At 42.1% G+C, this 18,823-nt stretch overlaps 1 protein-coding gene across 2 annotated transcripts; it reads right to left on the reverse strand.

Annotated features, from left to right (window-relative positions):
* Positions 1-4,569: 4,569 nt before the first annotated feature.
* Positions 4,570-17,973, reverse strand: tfap2a (transcription factor AP-2 alpha). 2 transcript variants are annotated; one of them, XM_034706579.1, is made up of 7 exons: positions 14,047-14,591; positions 13,150-13,569; positions 11,929-11,980; positions 10,296-10,521; positions 9,418-9,536; positions 7,561-7,702; positions 4,570-6,143 (listed from the first exon to the last, which is right to left on the reverse strand). In XM_034706579.1, exons 1-7 carry the CDS (start codon positions 14,071-14,073, stop codon positions 5,858-5,860), a joined length of 1,272 nt encoding a protein of 423 aa, XP_034562470.1. In that variant the 5' UTR covers positions 14,074-14,591; the 3' UTR covers positions 4,570-5,857. The 2 variants fall into 2 exon arrangements, with proteins under 2 accessions (XP_034562470.1, XP_034562469.1); XM_034706578.1 differs by lacking the exon at positions 14,047-14,591 and adding an exon at positions 17,913-17,973 and having other exon boundaries at positions 4,578-6,143.
* Positions 17,974-18,823: the final 850 nt, after the last annotated feature.

The following is an 18,823-nucleotide window of genomic DNA, read 5'->3' on the forward strand; positions in this document are numbered from 1 at the left end:
GGAAAGTTAAACATGAGCTGTTTGCGTCAACTGTTAAAGAGATGGACAACTTTTTTACACCAAACCATAAAACTTAAGTTCCTGTGAGTTATTTCATAGTTGGATATTTTTTTTTTTGCATCATTTATATTTAAAAGTACCCACGACGAATCGAGGTTAAATAGGTTATACCTGAAAATTATTCGTACTATTATTGTTATTATTATTATTATTATTATTATTATTATTATTATTATACCATTCTGCTATTTTAATTTTAATTTTGTACATATTTTATTATGTCCAGTCGTTATTTTGTTGTTATTCTTATTGACGTCAAATTAACGAAGAATTAGGCTTTTTACTGGTAGAAGTAATTATTTTACTAAAACCATATCATCATATAGTTTTTATAAATGATAGACTAAACGACTCAAAGTTTCCTTCGTCATTTCAAATCCGAGCTTTCAGCATCATCTGCTGTTTGTCGCTTCGTTTTTGTCTTCTCCTAACACCATGTTTCAGCCACTGCTCTGCACAAATCCAAGCAACTCATAATCAGCTGAATCTGTCAACTTTCTGCTTGGATGACCGAGTTGATTTCGCCCTCCTGACCTATTAATGTTTGGTGAAAATTCTCTAAAATAGTCTGAGGCGCTGAAGAAAAAGTCACCAAAAAGTCATTTCCATTTGCAATCAATGCTCACGCGACTGGTTTGCCAATAGAACATGCCAACGTCAATATTAATGAAGATGGATCTCAAAAATCTGATGACCTGACAGCAACAACAACACAACAACTAACGCTTCTTGTGAAAGGATGTGGCTGTGTGCTTATGAGGCGTGAGGGTCTGCTTTGATAAAAGGTCTGAGGTTTGATACAGAGAGAGAGAGAGAGAGAGAGAGAGAGAGAGAGAGAGAGAGAGAGAGAGAGAGAGAGAGAGAGAGAGAGAGAGAGAGAGAGAGAGAGAGATGATTGAAATGGCGTGTGCCTGGCTGACGGGAGCCAGTGAGGGACAAAGCCCCTGCGAAGCCACGGCCACTCGAGCAATTATTCCTCCACGCTGCATTTGGATTAGTGCAATGGAAAGAAGCATATGTTTGGCCCGGGGCGACACTCCCCCCCTGGCTGACTGCAAAGGATGCAGGGAGAGACAGAAAGAGAGAGAGAATGACTAAAACTAGAATATAAAGTGCATTAACCAAGTGGAGAAAACATTAACACAATTTTAATCCGCCTTTTTAACATACATTTAAAGATACACAAGTCCATGAAATTGGAAGAAATCAGTGTTTGATAGGTGACAACAATGATTCCTGATAAATGATGTCACAGGGCAAAACCTTTTTTTAACGTTCACGAAGCAAAACAGCCCCCACGTGCAATTAAAAAAATAAAACTTTAACATTAAAGTTTGTGTGTTTGCGCATGTGTGCTGGCAGATGATGTAGAGCTAAGGACTATAATCAGACACCTCTCACTTTTTGTGAATGAGAGCTGTAGTGGAATTACTGAGCTTCACGCAGAGCTCCAGTGTCCCTCTGTTTATTCAAAGTCACTTAATGTTTTCTAATCGATTACCTAATGTCTGAAGTAATCAGCGCTGATTTGGTAGAGTCGCTGACCTCTGCGTCTTAGCCCTGGCTCAAAGAGAGTGGGCAAAGAGGGCCCATGGGGTAAGGGGGGGGGCGGGGCAAAATGACCCCCAAATGACGGCTGATGTCAGAGTTGAGGACAATTAGCCATTTTGCGCTTCATTGCAAACTTTAAAGTCCCATAATTCGATTGCACCAATAACCGTATCAAATGTCGTTTAGAGGAACCCTGCGTCTTGTCTAAGCCACTTACTATTAGGCCGACAGTTTGAAATGCACTGTGGGTAAAATGTGATGCAAGTAGCTCTAATTCATAGCAGAAATTCTATCAATAAAGGGACCATCTGGTTCATCAATAAGAATAAAGTTTCCAGTTTGTGCGCACATAAATCCTTTCTCAAATGTTTTTCCAAAGTAGTGCGCAACAACTGATCTCCTTACACACACACTCCTACATCCAGCAGAGTCAGATCCCTCAGTGTTAATGTCAGCAGGACAGCTGCGCTTAAATCAAATTCCAATCATACCAATCTAACATTTGTAGCAGTACAGTGAGTGAACAAATCCAGCCCTTATAGGCGTTTGCCCTAAATCTTCCCATGCAGGCATAGTCGTTCCAAAGCATTGCCTGCGAGCGTTACAGTGCAGACTGTTGAAGTGATGGTGCTGCGGGGTAATTAGGCCATGCAGACACTCCTTTCACCAAGCAATGAGCTCAGCAGCTTCAGCTAGATTCTCTCTGACCACAAACATGACTGGTATAGATCGAAAAAAGTAGATGGGACACGTGGGTGCAGCAGTGATGTGCAGCTGGTGGTGAATAAAAAGTTGCGTAAAAGACGCGACGGACGGAGATCAATAGCAGACTAGACACATCTGAAGTTAAAGCATGGATGCCTTACTTCAAAATTAAAAAGAACCTTAGTGCACTTTTGGTGTCTTTAAATGTGATTCAACAGCTTTACATTTAAAATGATTATGTCATGAAACGCACACATTTACACACAGACAGTCTGTGTTTGTCCTTCATTACATCTCTGCAACAAACTATAAATACCAACACAGTGACAACCCACTGAACTTTGTCCAGCAGATAAATAAGAAATAAATATATAAAGTTGAAGAAAAATGCACACACTCAAACTCTGACCATCACAATCCGCCTGCGGAAGACGATTGATCACAAAATGTACTTCAACCTCTTGTATCTCATTCCGTATTCTCCGGAAGATTTGACAACAGCAGGCCTCACACTTATTCATTACTAAACGAGAATCAGTTGTAATTGGTTTAGTTGAGACAAGCAGCAGTTATGGATTGAATCAGTTAAATTCAGCTGGATACTGCTGACGAGCTTTTCAAATTTCGGACCTCCTGTTTTTGTGCGTAAATGACTTTCGCTCTGAGCCACTATGAGAAACTAGCTCTACCTGTTTCGAGATCAAATTAGGGGAAAATTGCAATTTAGTATTAAAATGGTATGCAAATTATAGGCTAGTATCAGTGTAAACAAACGACACACAATGGGATTTGGAGTTTCTTTAACACTTCCAATTCCATTACGCAGAAAGGCACAATTACAGGCCTCGCGATCCTCCTCATCTCACACTAATAATACGCACAAATATCCACCATTGTCACAGATATAGCACTATTTCTAATGCGTTCGTTCTACCCTCAAAACCCCGTTTTCATTCAAGCAAACCCTGATAAATTTATTAAATAACATTAGCATTAATGACACACGTGAGGGGCTTCCTTTTCAATGCTGCTTTAATACGATTGTTTTCCCCTTAAAGTGACTATTTATGCTATTTCCCCCTCACATCCAACCATAGCAGGAGCAGCCGGGTAGTCTCTCCCCTTTATGAGTGAGCTATTGTGCCTGAGGACAGGATCCCACACACACAATCTGAAGCCTGAGCCAACAAAAACAGGGGCCTGACAGACAATGCCTCGCTTCACCTGCTCCAGCACCGTGCATCGCAATTATGCCAAGGACATGTACAGTTAGGCTTCATTCACCCTCCTGCAAAACAACAACTGCCTCAGAATTAAAGCAACCAGGGCCCGGAAAAGCATGGAGATAATAAATATGGCTGCAGAGATTGGAGAGAGGGGGAGGAGGAGGAGGAGGAGGAGGAGAGGGAGGAAGAGAGGGGGGTGCAATACAATATTTTAAACTGCATGGTTACCAGACAGTGAAATAGGGAACGCAAGAAACAATACCAAGATGCATATATCACCACACTGATTCATGCTCCACACGAGATTGATTTCCAGCTATAGGTGCCAAGCCATCAATACACAATCAAACTCAACTCAAATGTTATGCAACGGGCCTGCTCTCTGCAGCTCTGCACGCGAAATAAAGCAAAGGCCAGCGTCAGATTTGCTATTATAGCCAGCGTGATAGCCACATTTATAGACCCAGTCAGCCAAACACAAGGAAAGCAGACTAAATACTACGCAAAGCAGGAGATTGCTCATGAAAGTATTATGATTAAAATGTGCATAAAAAGCCAGCATGGTGAGCGCTGATTGTTCATTGATTACACTGAGAGGCAAACAACATAACAAATATTTGATGCATGTCTTTGAATGCAGCACAGAATAAAGTGAGAGGAGGGGGGAGCCAAATATAGCCTATAACAACCAAACATTGCACACCAGGCCTGTATACATCTCAGAGGGTTTTAGCTGGAGGGGTGGCGCTGCGCACTTCAAACGCGCATCCATCCATTGTTGTGAGCCATTTGGCCTGCATAAGATCCTGTGCTCTGAACCAGGGAGTTTAAAGTAAGATTTTTTTTATTATACTTGAGGGAAACAATGAGTTCAGCTGCTTATTGCAAGGAGCAATCGTCAGGGGAGACTTAAACTCAATTACTGTAGCCGTTCAGAATGGGAAAAAATACAGAAAGGAAAAAAAACACACCCCGGCGAGTCAAGCAGTGAATAAAAAATTAAAAGATATGAATAATAATCGAGATGAAGCGTATCAAATATTTATTTTTTTTCTGGGCAACAAAGGACTATAATACATTGACAGGCATGGGAACTATTGCCAGCACATGTCTATACAATACAGCTAAAACCGCCTCCAATTTTGGACATTATCGGACAGAACAAGATACCAGGTGGTCCCAAAAAATGTTTTTTGAATGTCTTCCAACATTTAAAAAAAGACAATATTCCATTTATTGCTTTTATGGTGCTTCAAGGAGAGAACAAGAGGTGAAACGTATTCTGATTGGCACAACACATAAAAGCTTGTATAAAAACGAAAATAGAAACACAAAAAAACAGTTCCCCTCAGGGTCTCACGTATGCTCTGTCTCAAATTAAAAAAACTGAATAAGGATGATATATATAGAGAGAAATGGAAGTTTTATTTCTATTCAATTTGTTCACTTGCTTCAATGTCGCCTCAACATGCTACAAGAGGGCTGAATTGAAATATCCCAGAGAAATAAAAAATACCCCAAACTTCTGTTTTTCTAAGAACCATAAAATCACATGAAGAACTAACCGAATATTCAAACCCACTAAAACAGGAGGCACCAGATAAATAAAAAAAGAAGTTTCAACAGACGCACCATATTTACAATTCCCATTAAATTACACATAAATAAATATATACATACATGAACACTGATTCCCTTATATAACCGTGAATCGTGTTGAAATTCAAAAAGTTCAAGTTGGTCGCGTGGAGAGAGAGAGTCTACAACTGAAGTCATGACATGGAGCTCTGTGGAATTTCTCTGTGTTTTTCAAGTTTATTATTCACAATACTGATAAGAATTCATCCTCTTTTAGCTTCGTTTTTGTCACAATCGTGAAATTGAGATATAGAGGGCTTCGCTGGATTTCAGTCCATTCGTTGCAGCTCATAAAAAAAAACACGGGGAGTACATAAAAAGTCCTCTGGCTGAGGCAAACACACCTTTTCCTCGCCCTGGAGCTGTTCCTCTGCAGCTTTTTTTTCTTTTCTTTTTTTAAATAACATTTCGTACGGTTCAGGTGTTGGAAGAAGAAGAAGAAGATTCTTGCGTCGTTTCCTCGTCAATCCAAAGTGGGATGTAAAAAGAAAACATGTAAAACCGCGCAAGATCAGGAAGTGGCACGTTTAACTTTATCAATAGTATTTATAAGGTATTTATAATATTTATATTGGATGGGTGGGGGGCCGGGGCGAGGCGGAGGGATGTGGGTCGGTGTAGAAGAAGAAGGGGCCCCTGGGTTTGTTTGGCCCCTCGGTGAAGGTGGGATGGAAACATCACTTTCTGTGCTTCTCGTCTTTGTCCCCTTTAGTGCCGTTATCTGAGTGACTGTTGGGGTTGTTGTTGAGGTACATTTTGTCCATGGCTTTGATAGCCTCGGTCAGATAGTTCTGCAGGGCCGTGACGGCCGCGCACAGTGCCGGGGTCCCGAAACCGTGCGAGATTAGACTGAAGTGGGTCAAACAGCTCTGGATTCCCGGTTCGAGGATGGGCTGCGGCCGTGAGTTCCCCAGCGGCGAGCGGTCCTGGGACAGGAGGTCTGTGAACTCTTTGCACACTTGCCTGAAACAGAGAAAAGGAGTGTGAGCAACCAGGAGGAAAACCAGTGACCCTTACACACTTTTGAATGTCCTGATAAAAATAAATCAAACTTGGAACACTGCGAAAATATTTTTAACACGAGTTGTGCTTTGTTGGGAATCATGAGTTTGCGTAATAGAAGTTAAAACTGCAAAAAACAACAACGAAGGTGCAACAAGTTCACCTGGATCTATCTGCAAATCAACTTACTGCGATCATTTCCACAACGTTTTAAAGGTGACTGAAATTACGTTCAGTCACCCATTCTGCTATTTTCAGAAGAGCCAAAGAAAATGTCCTGCAGCTACAGAGGAGTGGAAATAAATCTCACAGCTCAGTGGCAGATTTTTTTTCTTTTCTTTAAAAAAATTACAAATAAATGTTCTTCTGTAGTAAAATATTAATCCTTATAACTTCTCAATGTAAATCGAACACGTGCACACTGTGAACTCCAGGTGTTGACTGAATGCAAAAATCAAGAAATGTCTCCAAAAAATAACAGAACTTCTGATTTCCAGTCTTTCCAAGGACACCTCCATTTTCACCAAACGTGCTTATCTGCAGTGAAGTGTAAATCTATGTGAAACATTTTAAAGTGAAATATATTCCTCCATTCAAAGATGACTTGACACGTCTTCACTCTCCATTTCATGCTATTGGTATTTTAATAACAGGCAAACAGGCTGTAATAAGCGGTTATAGCTGACAGCTGTTTGATTATAGCGGTCCATCATCAATAATAAATGCAGGCTTCTGCCTCTCTATGCCTTTTTTTTATAAGCTATGCCCATGTTGCAGTAAACGCAGAGTAAAAATAACCAACAGCAATGGTAGCACTGGATGAGACCCAGCTATGTGTCAATGTCACTGAAATCACAAGGCAAACACAACAGAGCTGTGCGTGTGGATGAGAGGAAGGCCCAGGCAAACACACCAACAACTGTCCTCTTCAAACAGCACTCCACTATTTTAATGATCACTGATTCGAAGAGATCAAATGAAACGATAAGAGCTGACATGCGACAATCTGCGTCCAGAGGTGTGTTTATTATTGTCTGAATGATAAATATCTGCTAGCTAATAGAGTAGCAGAAATAAGACTGAGCAATATTGGCAACGTGCTTCATCATACTTCTGAATCTGACAAATATTAACTTTATTTATATTTTAAATCCACCGTCATTCAAATACTAAAAAATAGCAAACAAAAAAAGTGATGATAAATTATTAAATTAAGTAATGTGGTGTGTGTGTGTGTGTGTGTGTGTGTGTGTGTGTGTGTGTGTGTGTGTGTGTGTGTGTGTGTGTGTGTGTGTGTGCACGCGCGCACGTGTGAGCCACAAACAGACTGGGATGCATAAGGTGCAGTGACACAGTGAAATGTGATGATAGCACTTACTTCGTGGCCAATAGCATGTTTTTTCTTTGGACTTGTTCGTTCGGGTCGGAGTGCTGACGGTTTACATATTCAGCTACTGCCTTGGCTGGAAACTCGGTCTCGCATACATAACCGAAATCCCTGGCAAGATGGACCGCTTCGCCTGAGAAAGAGAAAAAGGGAAAAAGGGGGTTGAGTGTGTTTTTCTTTATTAAATATGGTTACATCAAAATGAGAGCTGTTCACACTCCCTGCCTGGACTAACACGTGATTAATCTGAACTGAGCTGCGTGTGCACACAGCAGGGTTTTAACACCTGTGCCTCAACAACACTAATGATGATGATTACAAAAATAAAAGCCCCGGAATTATAAGACAGCAGACCTGCGAGCTGTCAATACAAGTCAAGCTCTGCTCCTCATACCGTGAGAACGCTTAAATATGGAGCAGAAACAATAAGTGGATATGAAATATAGACCGAGCGTCATGCTTAACACCATGTCATTGATTACCAATGCCTGCACATTATTGAAGTCCAGCAGATCACACAGGCATGGGGAAGCAATTTTGAAAGGCTATACCTAAATCTCTCTTCTTTTTCCATACTTCAGCTCTGAGAATTTCAGGTTTCATTCTGTCCGAGTCTAAACTCGCCCCTCTTCTCTCTCTTTCTGGACATTTTTTTTTCTCCCCAAGTCTTTGGTTTTAATTTCCTGAAGCAGTTGAGTTTTTACTGCAGGGCTTCCTGCCCATAAGCTTCTACCCCGGAAGAACGCATGCGCCAATTAGCATCAAAGCTCATGTCCAGTAAACTCGTTTCCATAAAAATGGAGCGGATCATAAACAATGACAGCACTTCAGAAAATACACTGTCCCTTCACTAAACAACCAGCTGCCTTCACCCATCCAAGCCCCCACGTGCCACCACCTCCTTATTACCCAGAATCACACATTTCTCCAGGCTCATTACAATACAGCACCAAATCTCTACCAAGCACATTGGATTCGGCTCTCTTCCGCAGTAATGATTAACATGGACCAATGAACCATCGCAGGGTTTCACCTTTGGAAAGCCACTGCTCACCAAATACCACTGCACTGAATAATAAGGTCCAACTCTGCAAGCAAAATGGATTTATCCAGTCGCGTAAAAGCGCACCATAATTGACTAATTTATTCTTTAATAGACCCAAAACATATAGCTCCCCATAGGTCAGCTCTGTGCCATTTGCATGCAACGAAAATCTTCACTAAGAGCCAAAGCATGAGAAGCTATTAACGAAAGAATTAAAAATCAGGCCTGTGCTGCCATAGCCATGGTGTATTAATGTTTGAAACAATGCAAAAGGGTTAATAAATCAATCGACTTCTCATCCATGAGGTGAAACAGCTCAGCGGCGCCCAATAAACAAGCAGCACTCAATAATTAACTGGACTTCAACACAAATTCATCCAGTGCGTAAACTAGGCCAGCCGTGGTGGACCTGCAAGTGCGCTCCTGAAAGCGAGGGCCAATAACGCTGCAACGCCACGAGAATCACCAGCACCATTCTATCTCTTTCTCTCCCTCTCTCCCTCTCTCTCTCTCTCTCTCTCTCTCTCTCTCTCACACACACACACACACACACACACACACACACACACACACACACACACACACACACACACATCCTTCATGCTTTATTACTTGCGAGGCAAAGTCGGTCCACATTACACGGATGAGCGCATATGCTGATTTCCAACACAGAGAAAGAAAGAGAGAGAGAGAGAGAGAGAGAGAGAGAGAGAGAGAGAGAGAGAGAGAAACTCCCATTTTGCAAGCACCTGATATCGCGGGAGCAGCTAGAGTGAGAACGTGATTCACGGCAGCCGACTTACCTTCGACTAGTGACGTCAGCAGGGTGACGTTGGCTGCCTTGCGTCTTCCCGCAGGTAGATTCAAACCGATTTTATCTAGCTTCTCCCTTAAGGATCTCCCTCCGTTCTTAGATTTGGCCCTGCGAACAAAAACAAAGCAACATGTTAATATTTTTAATAAAATCTACACATGTGGAGACAACTCACAAGCACAGACTCCCTGAAACACTGTCACTTGACTGTTAACGCTTATATCCTTTAACTCTGAGTTTTGTGGTATTTGTTATGATGCGTAATTTAATCTGTCAAACAATGACCAGCTTTTTTCCATTAATTCAAACTTGATTGAATTAAATGTGTTGGGCTCTACCCTCTGCCACATCCCCCCCTACAAGCTATAAATAATACCAAAAGAGCCTGGGCCTTCTCAGCTGCAGACAAATACTGTACAAAATGAATAAATAAAGCCTGCTTAATAGGCAGCACTATTACTGGCTGCGCGTCTGTAGCAGCACTTCACTAGACAGTTCACTAGAGACCAATGTTTTCATGTGTAATGCCTTCACTGGGCCTATAGAGCTGGGGTTGAAACAGACTAGGCCTACATTAATTTGAGAGAGAGAGACACAGAGAGAGAAGGAGAGAGAGCGAGACAGAGAGAGAGAGAGAAGTTAATATGGAATTTAACAGACCTCTCCTGCTTTAAATGCAGGAGCTAGGTGTCATGGTTGGTCGATTTTAATTATTCTTGGTACAGAAGAGAGAGAGAGAGGGAGGGAGGGAGAGGGAGAGAGAGATGCACGCGCACAGAAAGAATGGATTGTAGGGGAGAGAGAGTTCATACACATAGCTCTAAACAGGTAGAAACTGAGAGAGGTGTTTTGTTTTTTTTAACTCACCTCCTCAGTACCCCGCCCAGCAGAGAGGCGTTGAGGCACTCGGGCGGCGAGAGGCGTCTCTGCACCTCTGCAACTGTGACCTTGTACTTGGATGTGGAGCTGAGGAGGGACAGGCGACCCGGAACCGAGCAGAAAACCTCGTTGGGGTTTACCACCCCTCCGAAAAGACCGTCCTTATTTACGGGGATGGAGGAGATGTTGTTGTTCTTGGATAAAGACACTGGACCTATATCCAGAGAGAGGGGGGAGAAAGTGAGGGATGGTGTGATGTAGAGAAGGAGGGGGGAGGCAGGGAGAGGGAGAGAGAGAGAGGGAGAGAGACCGTGCTCAGTGAATTTCATGCAATGCAGAGCCTTAACTAAATGAGAAGGGGGGATTTAGGCCCCGGATTTAGAGTTTAGCACCACATGTGTACACTTTCAGCAACAAGGACATGCAGAGGAAAGCGAGCAATAGAGGCCTATACATGGAAATAATACTAATAATAAAATTGTTTGTGTGTGCAGATAAAATCACGAACATCTGGGATGATTCCCACTGTACCAAATTCCGCTGTATTTCCACTTATCTGCTCTTTATCTAAAAAGCACCGGTCAACATATTCATGCAGCAGCAGCAGAGAGCGAGAATCTCCAGTATCTGCGCGTTCATGCAGCCTGTTAACGCGCCCGGCACAAAGCAACCACACAATCCTGGAGATTTGGTAAAGTCTACCTATTTTGACATGTCCTGGTATCCAGCAAAACACCGTTACCCGTGTGTGATTTCACACCGAGCGGGGAGGAGGGAGGAGGGGGGACAGAGCACCACTGGGCTTTCCACCGTTTTGGTGTGCAGTAACCGGAGACAAAGGGGACTGTGCGCCTTTGGATAGATCACTTGTGACATTAATGGCTCAGGGGAGCCTAATAGAGACAATAGGAGTTAAACGAACTCTTGAGATTACTAATATAAGAAGCCAATTATCACGTTGATACGCAGATAGACAGACTCAAAAAAGAAAGAATGGGAATATGAAGCAAAGAAAGAAAGAAAAATGGCGACATATCGCTCTTAATTCAGCTGACAAAACGCTTTAAGCTGAGGAGGCCTGACTAAATAATTCACATTATGATTCAGAGCTTCTTTTTTTTTTACAGCAAATATAAGTAGTTAAGTCTGCGTTATCAAACAACCTTCAACATGTAAGTAAGTGATTTTCTCCAAGCCGAGTATTCCCTCTCTGAATGACAGACTCTGCTCCATCCAACTTCCATTTTAAATTTGACCATGCTGTGTGATTGCAGCTATTGGCTTTCTCCACCACAGAATCGTCTATAGCTATAGGCCTGTATCTTTGACCATCAATACCACGGGGCCTTCAAAGCCCAGCAGCTCCACTCATCTCCCCGCTGCTCTGAAACGCTGACAGTAAATTCCATCAGCGAGAAAAAGGTGCAGCCAGTTTGATGCACTTGGAAAGCATGTAATGAAAAATAGGCTACTGCGTATTAGGATCAGTCAGGCATTACCGCAATGCATCCAGTTCTCTCGAGCAGAATGGCGAATGGTGTGTGTATGTGAGTGTGTGTGCCTAGTGGTGTGCACTGCAGCTTGCAGAAACATGCATGATATCTCGGAGGAAATTGCTTACCTTTTTTAATTACAGTCTGGTCGGGAATGTGGATTCCTTGATCCTCAACAGACTGTGACACAAATGCACAAAAACGGACAATTTTAGCACAAGATAATACCAGCTTTATTCATGTGTACGTGAACGCAACTCAGGGAGCCGTGCACGAACAAAAGCCCGACACAATTAGCAACAAACAGCCAACATGGAGGTTCACGAGGGCCCATACCTGTTACTACTGTCCAGCGGGTTGCGTTCATGGACGCATTACACCAGAACACAAACTCAGACTTAAATAACGAAGCTGTGTCGCCCCATAATCCTGACCTAATTTTGCCCTCAGATTGGCTCCACTCACAAGGAAACTTCTAATCTAGATTGGATAGTAATTACGGCGGCGCAGCCTATTAAAGGCCTATGAACTAATTAGAGGATTATTGGTGTTTGTTTCTGATTAAAAACTGTGGAGAACACTCCAAATAAGAATGGGGGTTATTGACAATTTTAGCGCTCATTTATCATGCATCTTAAGTGATCGTAGCTATTATCTCAACCCAATACAGCAAACTCAATTCTGCTCTCAGTGCAAATGCAATGTATGAGAATGTCATTGTTCACAAAGCACCGCGAGCATCCTCTTTTTTTTTTTTTTAATAAGAATTAAATAAAATCAGTTCGCATTAAAAGACGTTTGGAGAAATAAATGCGTTTTCTTTTTTGTCTATTTGATTTGATATTAAAAATGTAGCTTGAAAAAAAACACTTTGAATTTTGAAATGAACAGCGTTAGTGTAAAATGTATTATAAGATGAAAATAGGGATGATGAAATGTGCTGTTTCATTAAAATATGTATATTGACAAAACTACGAATATATATTTGTATGCAGTAAAACGACTGCATCCAAAGATGTATTCAATGCGTGTCATCCTGCAGGCATTTTTAAACACTTGCTAAAATAAAAACATAATTAAATTAATAAAGCCAACTGAATGAAAACACTGTATAGATATGTGTCTGTACGAATATAAAATACTAACACAAAATAAATGAATCGGCCTTGATAATAATGTAAGATTATCAACAATAAATCAGTCCTATTTATATATATTTTTGCTGTTTTTTTTGTATAAGATGTGGAAACAAATAATGCCTACAAAAATAATAGTACTACCAATAATTTTAACCCTTTGTTTACTAAGAGAGTAAGATCGTAAAATAATGAATCCAGCTGCTGCCTCACCTGAACGTCTTCTAAAGAGTGAGGTATTCCATGGATAGGGATAGAGTCTGACAGTCCCGTGTCTAAGCCGTGGCCGGACGGTAGCAGCACTTCCCTGCGGTACTCCCGGCACAGCTGGTGGGGCAGGTTGCGGTGCTGGTGCAGCAGACTGCTCTCCTGACTCTGCCTCTGGCCCGGCCAGCCCGGGTGTTGCGGCTGCGGCTGGGCGTGCAGAGAGTTGAGGGAGTACGGGTCGTTGACGTGCGAGTAAGGGTCCTGAGACTGCGGGTAGATGGGCTGGTAGGGCGGGGGGAAGTACGGGGGCTGGAAGTCCGAGTTCGGCGTGTGAGAAAGCGGAGGGGCGCTCGCGTAGGGACTCTGGCCCACGCCGCCCAGCTGAGGTAGCCTGGCTGTCCCATTGCTGGTGCCGTCGTGACGGTCCTGCCAAGGATAGAGAAAGAAAAGTGTTTGAGACTTAATGCAGTTTAAAAACACACAGCTACACATGTGGGTAATTTCAGTCTTTGTTTTAACAGCTGAATGTTTTGCGGGCATTATCAAATCTGGCCTGTGTGTGACAGGAATAAGACCAAGTGTGGAATCTTAAATTAAAATAAGTCCTACTTTTTGATTTTTAAAATATAAGTTCACATTAAGCACGCTGCTTACTGTGAGCGCAAAGTAAAAATGAAACATGATTTTAAAGACAATTTTAAATAATAACATGAAACATTAAATTCCGGAGGTGGAGATGCACTCCAATAAATAACCGAGCACGGCATTATTTCATCCTTTCCCACACTTTTCATGCCTGCAAGCTTCACAAAACATTATTCAGCGACAGAAATGTGTTACAACAGATTCGGAAATACAATTATCAAGTAGCCTTTCTGACACGCTAAGGCTCCAGCAACTTACCATCGCGGAAAAACTGTGCACTAACATCTCGAAGGATTTTTGGTGCGACTGAGTATTCAGTTCGAAAAACACTTTGAATGTTTTCGGGGCGATCAAAGAGAATGAAACAGCAAAACAAAAAATTAGCCCCCAGAAAAAAGACTCTTCTTTTCTCCTGTAAGATCACGCTGGCCCGGCGCTCAGATATGTGCCACAGCAGCAGGACGATAATCCATCAGAAATAAATGGTAAGATCCCCACTGCCCTTCATCTGGGGCAAAAAATGCAGATATTCGGCGGTGCTGGCGGATTCGGGTCGAAAAGTTTCTCTTGGTAAACCCTTCTTTTTCTCCCTGCTCTCCTGGCTTCTATCACAGTGCTGCCGTCCCTTCGCTTGAGCTCATATTAGCAAAAGAGCCGCTTCTTCGTCTCCCTCTTGGACTCCTAATAGAACGCATTCATGACTATTAATATTACAGGAATACTTAATAATAAGGAAAGAATGGTCGGAAATCGGGCGTGAAGCGGAGGACGCAACTCAAGGCAGGAGTCTGCGCTTAAATGACGTCCATTGAAAGGAGGAATCAGTATATCTAATCAGAGATGGGGAGAGAGAGGGAGTGAGAGAGAGAGAAGGAGGGAGTGAGAGACTGTGGAGGGAGTGGAGAGAGAGAGAGACAAAAAGAGGGACATTCACTCCCGTCTGACGAATCAGAGCGAGAGGGAGGAGGGGGGGCATTTTAAAAGGGTCCCAGGGCCAAAGCGCAAAAGTGAAAGAAAGACATAGGAATGAAGGGAGGTGGACCGCAGACAGGATGAGAAGAAGAAGCCATGGATGAAAACAATGTGCACCTCTGAACTGGGTGAAAATCCAGCAGACGACGCTATGGGCATTCCGAGCGGCTCATTTCTACCTCTCGTCCCTTTGTTTTCCACCTCAGACTCCGACAGCGAGCCGTCCTCCATGGGGCTCCTTTCTCTCTTCTGTCTGCGCCGAATTACTCCACCGGTTCCTCCTCGGCTCCCAAAGCTAGAGTCACACTGGCTAACTTTTTAACTTTGACCAGGAAAGCAAGAAAAATAAATTCCAACAGTCTATGATAGGGCCGCGAGGATCGGGCGCTCTAAACAACTTTTACGCGCGGCTAAAGAGAGCTCCACTCCCCTTCCTGCTCGATCATTTTTTAAAAATACTGAACAACAACCCGTGACCGGATTTCGGTTGAAAATTTTAATTTCTACATCGATACCAACGAGTAAACATTTGCCTGTAAATTAAAACAATGAGAACAAGATAAGCGCAGAGGTGCTCAGCTTTTGTTTTCCTGCTCCTGGCCGTCCCTATCCTCCCAGGACGCGGGCGAAAACACGTCCGACAGGCTCCTCCACTCCTAAACTAGTCCCTGATATTACTGCCAAACTTTGTCTATGCACATAACAACAATCACTCTGTGTATATACTCCACACATACATGCACACACGCGAAATGTAACGGCTCAAGTTGCAGCGATATTAAAAGTGAAGGGGTTGATGTCCATGCCATTTAAACAGTGAATAAAGCATGCTGTGTTAGCGCTAACATCTGCCATTAAGGTGCAATATTTATTTTTAATTAAATGAGTGGTGAGTTTATATTATTATTTTAGCCATTTCCCTGCCATTACATATTTTGATAAATGTGTGTGATGTTAATTTCAATTTAAGAAACACGTTATTAAATACATTGAAAATAATAGCAGGTAATTTTACGCATGCAACATTTTTAAATTAACCAATACAGAAATACATTTTTAGTTTTTTTGCACATAATGCAATATTAAAAAGTAAAAATTAGATTACAGTTTTTATGATAAATTATTTTATCATAGTAATTCACTAATTATTAACCATTAAAATACTCAAAATAGAAGCACTTGTGAAAATATATCATATCCATATATCTGCTCATTCTGCTACTGCATACATTTTGTCTAACAACAGTTGTCAAAGGAATGACATATTTGGATCAAAAGAATGCAACAAATCCCAAAAACGATTACCTTGGTTAATTCATTAATACACAAATAAAATTAAATAAAATCAAAGAGGAGCCCCTTACCTCGCAATCTTCATATTTAATGTTATCAGTTAATTTCCAAAGCATTTTCATGGGTTGCTGAGGTGGATATTGAGTTTGGGTATCGTCTTATAGTCTTGTTTTCACTCAGTGAATTGTGCTCCCCGCTCAGAAAAACTACTTTTATTGAAGCTGTGGGCTGCTGTCTGTCTTGCGCTCTGAGGTCTCCCTCTAATGGTGGAAGTGAAGGGCTGGAGCAGCTCTGTAATAACACTGGCACAGGGCCTCATTAGCATATCAACAGCCGTTTGATTCCCCCCCCATCTGCTCACACAACACCAATGGACAGCGCACAGGTAAAAACTAAAGCAGCAAGACGCCACACACTCTTGTTATTTCTACTGTTCAGTCAGGTGTGAGTTTGATGAGGGGGGTACAGTCATGCATGGGGACCTGCATGCACCTGGGACGTTTTATTGTAGATTTTGTGTCTTTTCGAGGCTACAGGAGACCAAAACAAACTGCAGAAATTTTACTTTTGCATTCTCTTATAATTAAAACAAACAAGTGCAGTTGTTAAAGTTACTTTTTTGGCACCATCTGATTTGGTTCCATTAAACCGAGTGCCTTAGTTTTTCGTTTTCCAAGACTTGACGTGAACACAGCATGTCTATGCAAATCAAACCCTGTCACACACTTTGTTGCCAGCCTTGATATTTTAACTCTCAAACTGTTATTTTAATCCCATTGAGATTGGAGACCTTGAGAGGCTTTTCTCTCAATGTTATGTTAAAAAGGTTGAGCCATTCGGAGCAGCTCTACAGGTCTATTGACTACCTGTAAGGGCGCAGGGTTTGTGAGGGGGAATGTAAATAATTAACACAACAACATGGCCTTGTTTCATTTGAATGAGCTGCAGGGAGAGCCTGGCTCTGCCCTGTCGCCGGCCGAGCCTTCACCTCAGCAGGTCGTGGGTCAGCAGACAGGTCGCCAGCTCTGCAAGGCGTTGGCCCCTCTGCTTTAAAACCTGGATTACCATTTTTGGTGGAGTTCCCTCTTTTGAAAAGCAGTTGTTATTAATGAGAAGAGGGAGATGAAACTGGCTGACAATGACAGCTATGCATGCGAGTGTCTTTCTGCTGGTCAGGCCAGGTTGTGTGTGGTGGTGAGAGGTTCTTTAACGAGTGAGGGTTGAGAGGGTTTTGTTTTAGAGAAGACCTCAGGTCGTCTGAATAAACAAGGCCAGGTTTACAGTGAAACCAAGCAAATCTGGAGGCAGAGCTCTATGCAAGGAACATTATGGGGTGCTTTGTAACTATATTATAACATGTCATCCGATTTTGAGACATCATGTGTGAATAACATGAATATAAAGTTCTGATTTATTTACATTACGCACGACACTGTATAGAGGAAATGTCTCGTCTTTTTCCAGAGCTCTAATTTCACCAACCAAGTCACCTCCTGTCTGATTCCACACATGTGTCTAATGTGTGATTAAACACATATGTGGATCTAAACTGCGACATGCAACAACATGCGATCTTCGTCCTCAGGTTCTCAAAGCAAAACAAAGAGATGAGCAGTTTGGCATGTAAGGAAGCATCTCAGTAGAAAAGGAGAGTTTCCAAAATCGAACGGGGAAGTTCGAGGTGTGATCTCCTAACGGATAAAAATCCATAAGAATTACACAAGAGTTCTGTCCCTCCACCCTCTGCTAAAGGTTTTTACGGTGCCTGTGCAGCCTCATCCCACAACAAGTCGACACTTTGACAGTTTTCATGGATTTCCTCAGCCGTCTCTTTGTCTCAAAGTAAGCACTACACATACCTGCCATTCCCCCATCTTGCCCATAATTGACATTCTTTGTCTTCTGCTGTCTTTGGAGCGTTTTCGGTCGATCCGGTGCCGTGTCTATCTCATTGAGCCTTCGGTCCCAAAGTAAACCTTTACTTCTTACCTGGACCGAATCGACTCACCTGGCCGTAAAAGCGGTGCGGGGCCACCTGGTGACGCATGCGCACTGATACGGGTGTGGGCGAGAAAGGAGAGAGTACCTGGGGAAAATAGGAAAGCCTTTTTGTCTGGGCGCTGTGGAGGCCTACGATGCCACACATTTGATCTTCTTCATCGGTTTAATGAGACTTTTTAATACAAATGATTAATATGAAAGAAAAAAATAATCACATGTTTCTTATTGAGGGAACTAAATCACAGCTGTTGATTTCAGTTTCAGAAATAAAAATGAAGTGCTCAGTTAAGCCAAACACATTCATTTTTCATACATTAAAAAGATAATTTTATCAGATGTTAGAAAAAATGTGCCGTGTTTCTAAGAACTGTAAAACTGCATTGTGTTAGTGACACACGATGCAGCTTTACTCCTTAATTCCAGGGGGAAATTAACCACTAAAGATGACTTAATTGAGAATATGCTAAAGTTGCATGAGAATTAAAGATGATGGAGAAAAGCAAAAAATTATAGTTAAATATGTGTTATCTTAAACTGACATTAAAGTCAAAAGGACAGATATGTGTTGTGCGTAAATTAACCTTCTCCTCTCTCTACAGTGATTCCTCTTGGTAAAACCAGGAACTCTCCGCGCAGATGAAACTGTGTCGAGTTAAAAACTTGAAGGTTAACTGCCAACATCATTACCTCCACGCAGAAAGCTACCCCGCTATTGTGAGGCTCATTATTTATTTATCCACTGTTTATTTCTAATACATACTTATGTAGA

The sequence above is a fragment of the Notolabrus celidotus genome, chromosome 17 (genome assembly GCF_009762535.1).
Source record: "Notolabrus celidotus isolate fNotCel1 chromosome 17, fNotCel1.pri, whole genome shotgun sequence".
In the NCBI taxonomy this organism is placed as follows: domain Eukaryota; kingdom Metazoa; phylum Chordata; class Actinopteri; order Labriformes; family Labridae; genus Notolabrus; species Notolabrus celidotus.

Coding starts and splice junctions, on each gene's coding strand:
- tfap2a (XM_034706578.1), bottom strand. CDS start 17,945: ATGTCAATTATGGGCAAGATGGGGGAATGGCAG. Junction 11,981..13,149: donor ACTCTTTAGAAGACGTTCAG/GTGAGGCAGCAG, acceptor TTTGTGTCACAG/TCTGTTGAGGATCAAGGAAT. Junction 6,144..7,560: donor AACATGCTATTGGCCACGAA/GTAAGTGCTATC, acceptor TCTCTGTTTCAG/GCAAGTGTGCAAAGAGTTCA.